The sequence below is a fragment of the Mus pahari genome, chromosome X, assembly GCF_900095145.1.
Source record: "Mus pahari chromosome X, PAHARI_EIJ_v1.1, whole genome shotgun sequence".
NCBI lineage: Eukaryota > Metazoa > Chordata > Mammalia > Rodentia > Muridae > Mus > Mus pahari.
In genome coordinates this window covers 59,159,237-59,166,396 of record NC_034613.1, presented here as the reverse complement: position 1 = coordinate 59,166,396, position 7,160 = coordinate 59,159,237, and the positions used below count along the sequence as shown (strand labels likewise).

Genomic DNA, 7,160 nt, shown 5'->3' with positions numbered 1-7,160 from the left:
AGGCCCAAAACAGGGCCTGTCCCAGAAGATGTGTTGCCTCTGCAGTTTATTCACTCACCTGCACAGACTAGCCACTGAAGGACCCTGGACACAATATGACTCTCTCACCTGCTCTGGCAGTCAGAGCCCTCCCAGGTGGCCACCTTTCGTCTGGCGAGGAAGGTGCCCAAATTTCTGGAGCCCAAAACAGAATCTGTCCCAGAAGTTAGTTTGCTTGTGTCTGTCCTGAAGCTGTGTATCTTCTGAGGTCCACATTCTTGCTAGGGCAGATTGGAGCCTAAACGAACTGGAGCAAAGAGGGCTCTCCTGCCACCTCAGGCCTTGAGACTCCTCTGGGGCAGACACCCCTCCTCAGGCGGGAAAGGTGCTGGGTGACTAGAGCCAGAAATGGGATCTTTCCCAGAAGCTGTGTAGCTTCTGCAGGCACCCTCTCCCCGGCAGTGCACTGGCGCAAAGATGGCCTTCCTACTGGTTCTGGCCTTGAGACTGCTCCAGAGCAGACACCCCTCCTTGGGCCGGAAATGTGCCGGATGACTGGAACCAGAAACAGGATCTTTTCCAGAAGCTCTGTTGCTTCCCCAGGCCGCCCTCTCCCTGGCAGTGCACTGGAGCAAAGATGGCTCTCCTTCAGGCTCAGGCCTTGAGACTCCTCCCAGACGGACACCCCTCCTCGGGTGGGAAAGGTGCTGGGTAACTGGAGCCAGAAATGGGATCTTTCCCAGAAGCTGTGTCACTTCTGCAGGCCACCCTCTCCCTGGCTGACACACTTTTTCTTAAAAATGACAATTGTCACATAGGCCCTCAAACCACAAATCCAACCATCTAACCAGCCAACCAACTAAAACCTGTAGACCAAGACTTGTAATGATGGCTCCTCAGAGGCGGAGTTATGAAAATCACATGCTCAAAACATGTCTGAGACCATCCTCTGGTGAGGCCATCCTCTGCAATTTACTTAGAACTCACCTAAAAACGAAAACCAAAACCACCCCCTCCAACAAAAAACAAACCCAAACAAAAATGCTTGCTCAGGGTGTAACTCAATGATACAGTGTTTGTCTAGCATGCTATTTCAATTTCTAGGTATACATAGTATGCAAATTCAGTGCCAAGGTTCAGTTCCTGCTACTGAAAAAAGAATGTTCAGAGTCTTTTCAACTCATGTTTTTTTTTTCTTTATTCCATATATGCTATGCAATCTAGCAGCAAGCATATTCCTCTCCATTCAGAATCTGTCTCTGCCCATTCTGTGTTTCACTGCCTCCAGCCTTCTGCTGTAGTAACTTTCTGAAGTCTCCTTGCATGTGCCCTTGGTTCTCTATAGTCTTCTTTCTTATAATATTACAAGTAACCATTTTCAAACTCAAAGCAGAAGTCGGGATATACCTCAGTGATGGAGTTCATGTCTAGGATGTACTGAAGCTCTGACTTCTATCCCTAACACTGCAAAGATGAAAATCAAAATGGAATATAAAACCTCCAAATTACAGCCCTGCACAGTAGCCTCCTGTGCTGCCATCACACTGAGTAAATGTCTTCACAATGGACATTAAGGCCTTATATGACCCAGTTGCCTCCTCATGTCATGTCTTTGATTCTTCTTGACAAGAATCCAGAGTAGCCTTTCTGTGCCATTGTCCCACAGTATTAAGTCTTCTTGACTAGATTGAGTGATGTACATATGCTGCTTTGACTTTCATAGTAGGTTTTTTTTTTTCACATGAGAGACTTTTCCTAGGGGTATGCAGCTCACACATACACACACATCTACTCCCCCATGACACACCAAAGGAGCAATTACACCAGAGTCCAACTTAGTCAATTAGGGAGTTTTATTGGAGCTGCTAACAGGACTCTGAGTGAAGGGTTACTCCCAGGAGCACCAATTACTCATAGGCACCCGCATTGCTGAAAATCCCAGATCAGCATGGGTGATGACTCATAAAAGCAGGTTCCCTAGAGTTTTCTACATGGTTGTAGGAAGCTTGAAAGTTCTAAGAGGAGACCTGTGAACAGCTGGGCTGGTCAGAGTGTCCCCCTTCTCCAGCAATTGTTTACTGCTGTCAATCCATGGATGGATATACACAATGTGGTATGTACATACAGTAGTATATACACAATGTATTATACATATATAGTAGAATATTATCTATTCTTCAAAAGTAAGGAAATTCTAGTGTGCTGTAGAATAGATGAGCCTTGAGGACATTATGTTAAGTGCAAATAAGCCACAGAGGCACATAGGATCAAATACTGAGACCACTCACATGAGCTATCTCTAGTCGTCAAATGCACACTGCTAGAAAGTAGAATGAGAATTTCCAGTTGATGGTAGTAGGAAAATGGCCAGCTGTTTGGTTTAATGATGGTGATGTTCTGAGGCAGTGGGGACAGAGTTGTACAAGAAGTTATAGAAATGATGGCGATGATGACACAATATGAATATATTTATTGCCACTAAAACATGGTTAAGGTTGTGAAGTTCATGTTTTGTGTTTTGACCATGTTAAAAAGAAAATATGGATCAAATACAAACACTTAAAAATGAGTAATCTTCAACAGACTTTTACACAGTGGGTAGAGCTTTAATTGATTAAATGTGTCTAAATCAAGTATCTATCTCTAAAATTTAAATAGTTTAAAAATGCTTCTAGCTGACCAGAAACACTGTAATTTTCCTCCCTGCTAGTCCATTGGATGGGTGTCATAGTGAAGAGTGAAGTCCTGAAGTAGCACTTCTAAGCTGCTTTTACAAACAAATGAGTGTTGTGTATGAAGATGAGAGGGAACAGGTGGAGCTCAGACAGGCTTCTGCTTTTGTGGGTGTCTGCAGTGTACTACATGCAAACATGCTGCTTCCTGTTCCAGGCAGGCACACTGAAGATCTCGTAGAACTTGTATCTCTCTTCCCCACGCTCGCTGGACTTGCAGGACTGCCAGTTCCTCCTCGGTGCCCCAGCCCTTCTTTTCATGTTGAGCTTTGCAGAGAAGGCCAGAATCTACAGAAGCATTTGCAGCTCCATGACTTGGAAGAGGATCCATACTTGTTTGGTAATCCCCGGGAGTTGATTGCCTATAGCCAGTACCCCAGGCCTGCAGATTTCCCTCAGTGGAATTCTGACAAGCCAAGCTTAAAAGATATAAAGGTCATGGGATACTCCATACGCACGATAGACTATAGGTACACTGTGTGGGTTGGCTTCGATCCTAGTGAATTTCTGGCTAACTTTTCTAATATCCATGCTGGGGAACTGTATTTTGTTGATTCTGACCCACTACAGGATCACAATGTATATAATGACTCCCAGCATGGAGGTCTTGTCCACTCACTGAGGCCTTGAGTTCTACCAGCCTCAGTGGGCACATATGTGTCCTATTCCCCTTCTGGATGGTGAAAGGAGGCATTCAACATGGCTATCTTTTCCTACCCATTGGATTAGATATAACCTGAGTGGGAAACAATGAAAACATGCATCAGCAATATGGTCTAGGACTAGGTGGCAGATGGCCCTTTGTATGTAGTCCTTCTTAAGTTAGAATTCGCCATTGGATTTGGGCTAAGCTGAAACTTTCATTTTAAAAGCTCCCATAGCTTCGTTACTACACAAATACAAAGTGAACTAAGGTGTAATCATATCTTTATATCTAAAGACCATGCTAGCCAGACATAATACTGTACTCAAGAAATCATTTGCTTGTTGAATTTAGTGCATTTCAGATAGTAACCATATGTCTTAAGTAGCCCAGTGTGTCAAGCATGTTAACATGGGATTCATTTCTTTCTCAAATGTGAAATTCAAGATGCTTCTAGAATTATTGCTTAGTTTCTAAGACTACAGATTTCAGAATCAAAGGTAAAATAACCATATGATGATCAATGTGGTGTTTCTTCATTAAGTAATAAATAATGCTTAGTAAAGTATAGTTAAAGTTAGGAAATTCAGTTAACTATTTCAATACTCTGGCCCAAATAATAATTTGTTAGTAAATACTACAACTCTTGAACTAAGTGGCTATCTGTTAAAAATTCTGTTATTAACAATGAAAAGCATTTCAAATGGAACTATTGCCATGATTTGAATCATTCAAAATTTTATTCATATTCCTATTTAGAGAACTGCAGATATCCATGTATCCTGGAGGCAGGAGGTATTCTACTTTTTGCTAAAAACAACCTATGTTTATGAAATGTAAATTATCTCGAGGGTTTTGGATACTTTTTATTAATAGGGTATAAGTAATTTTCAGAATGTAGTTCTGTGTTCTCTAAATACGAACGTAACTAGAATATGGGCATGTAGTAAGGATAAGGTTATTTCATTACTGTCATTTCATTACTGTCACCAAAGAGAAGTCCTTTCTCTAACATGGTGAAAACTGTTCAGTTACCAGGAGTCAACAGCTTTCTAAATAAACATTCTATATATTTTGTTTTGTATTTAAATGAGTAATTTCAATAATTTTCTTAAAAATGGCTCAGTGTCTCAAGATGAATGTTTTTAAAACAAAACTATAGCAAATAGCTAATTAGATTAAGTTACTGTCATGTATTAAATTGTAACCAAAAAGTCAAGATACTACTTTGAAGTCTGTAAAATTTCAAAGACAGATTGTTGATTTTACTAGTTGGCCTATAGTAGAGTAGATTTGTCTGTTGTCTAGAAACTGATTTTTGCGGATGCTTTGCTTCCATCTTTCCTTTTTCTTGATCTTTCTTGCTCTCCTGATGTCTACTCAGTGTCCTTTTACAATTTAGTTTAGAAACTCCTCACAGCATGTTTTCATTTTGTTTACCTTCATCTCCTACTTCATAGAGGGACAGATTTTGACACAAGTGTTTATTTGACATCTATTTATTGTTCCTGTTTGGCCATAATATATATTTTATTTTTTTAAATCTCCCAAAGTAGAGTTTTAGTTTTAAACCCCTCTGAATTCTGCTTCCAGTGAAGTCATAAGCCCATTGGTGGCCACAAGACATATGTGACTATTTAAATTTAAATTCGTTAACACAAAATAACATTTTTAAAAAATTCTGTTTTAATTTGCACTTAGAACCTTCCCATCATAGCAGACTGGATGGAGATGCCCTGGATTCGATCTAGATGTGTTCACCCTGACTTGCAGGTTCCTACTGTCCCACAATGAGCAAACTATATTTGGTTTAGGCATAGAGTAGGGAGTTTGCTGTGGCCATCAGCTTCTTCCTTCCACTCTCATCACCATTGCCTCTGTCCTTCTTTCTTTCCTTCCCAAGAAATTTCCTTCCCCTCCTTTTCCCTCCCCTGTTCCTTAAAGAATCCATGTGTCTTCCTAAAATCCCTCTTGACCCCTGCCCTTTAAGAACACCGTCAGTGCCTACTAAGGGTCTAGAAAGACCTCCGTTGAGCAGTCAGAGTCTTCCCTGGCTCCACAATACCCCTTTCCTTGGCTGACTCTCCTTGCCAATCCTTACCTCCCTGGTCCTTCAAGCCTTTGTCCCTTCTTCTTTGCTCTAACCCCTTCACAGCCATTCTTCATAGCCTGGCTCCCCTACCCTCCCCTGCTTAGAAGCAGAGGCTGTCAGGGCTCTCTAAAGTGTATTATGGGGAAATTAACACGTCTTAAAAATCTGTTATTTGCTTCATTTTATATGTTAATTATACAAAAATTGGAAAGCAGAAATGCATTTTAAAAGGCAAGAAAATGTTTGAGTACTTTATACTAAGATTGCCATAGCTTGTTCTTTTTCGGGTATGAATGTTTTACATTTCTTGATCCTCTGTGTTTTTTATAATACAACTTGTGCTCTTACTTTCTCTCTGAACATTATGTATGGTTGGTTACTAGTGAATTTTGCAGGTATTTTATATTGCTGGTAATATGTGTTATTGCGTAGATTTATTGTAATTTTCTCAGCCTTCTTTCAGTTGTTAGAAATTTAGGTTATTGTAATCCCAGCATTTGGGAGACAGAGGCAGGCGGATTTCTGAGTTTGATGCCAGCCTGGTCTACAGAGTGAGTTCCAGAACAGCCAGGGCTACACAGAGAAACCCTGTCTTGAAAAAACTAAAATATACAAAAACCAAACCAAAACAAAACAAAACAAAAAAAGAAAAAGAAAAAAAGAAATTTAGGTTATTTCCAAATTTTCAGTATTACAAATAATGCTGTGATCAATTTTGTGAATATAGTGTTTTTATGTATTTCAAAGTATTCCCATAGGCTAGTTTCTCAAGTCATCAAAACCAGCTCCGTTTTCTCTTCACTCTTGCTACGATAGCAAATTTACAAAAGAAACTCAAAAGACCTATATTAAAAACCATAATACCAAAAAGGAAAGTCTGTAGTCCTATAATAATAGATGAAAGTTGTGTTCTGCTTTGATGTCTGATTCTTTGCCGATTAATGACATGAACCATTATGCTCTCTGTATGATAGTTGGGTAGTTGCATTTCCAGTTGTGTGACTTTGTGTGGTCATGTTATAAATCTTACCTTTTAATGTAATAAAGTAAATTGCTCTTTTCCTGTGTGACAGTTTTTCCTGTATATTTGTTATAAGCGTATTACAATTCTATTTGGGACCTGAATAAATACTCATTTTCCTTTGAAATTTTTTTGGGTTCTTAATGTTAATGTCTTCCCACCTAATTATAAGAGTAATGTATGCTTCTTGTGTGAAATGGTAAAAATATGATGAAGGTAGAATGAAGCCCACTTTCTTAGTTGCCCTTTTGAAATTATTTTTATTTCATGTATTGAGTGTTTTGTCTGTGTATAGTCTGTATACCATATATGTGCCTGATGCTGTTGGAGGCCAGAACGAAGAGCTGAATCTCTTGGAACTGCAGTTACAGATGTATTTAGTTGCAGTGTGGGTACTAGGAATTGAACCCAGCTCCTCTAGAAGTGCAATCATTGCTACTAACTGGTGAGTCATCTCTCCAGTTCCCTTCATTTCTTTTGGAGTTGTGACAACATACATAGACAAAAGCAACCAAGGGGAGGTAGACTTGTTTAGTTCCCAGTCCATTTTGAGGTGCAAGCGAAGGTATCAGGAGTGTGGTGGTTTGAATGAAAATAGCCCCCTTAGATGCATAGGGAGTGGCATCATTGGGAGGTCTTATTAGAGGAATTATGTTAGTGGGGGTGAGCTTTAAAATTTCAAGTACTCAAGCC

At 39.9% G+C, this 7,160-nt stretch overlaps 1 protein-coding gene across 1 annotated transcript in view; it reads left to right on the top strand.

Moving 5' to 3' along the window:
* The window catches only part of Ids (iduronate 2-sulfatase), a 22,936-nt gene extending 16,934 nt beyond the window's left edge, over window positions 1-6,002 (top strand). The window contains exon 9 of the mRNA XM_021188077.2: window positions 2,869-6,002. Coding sequence (XP_021043736.1) covers window positions 2,869-3,341 — 473 coding nt within the window. The 3' untranslated portion in view covers window positions 3,342-6,002. The remainder of the gene's footprint in view (window positions 1-2,868) is intronic.
* Window positions 6,003-7,160: the final 1,158 nt, after the last annotated feature.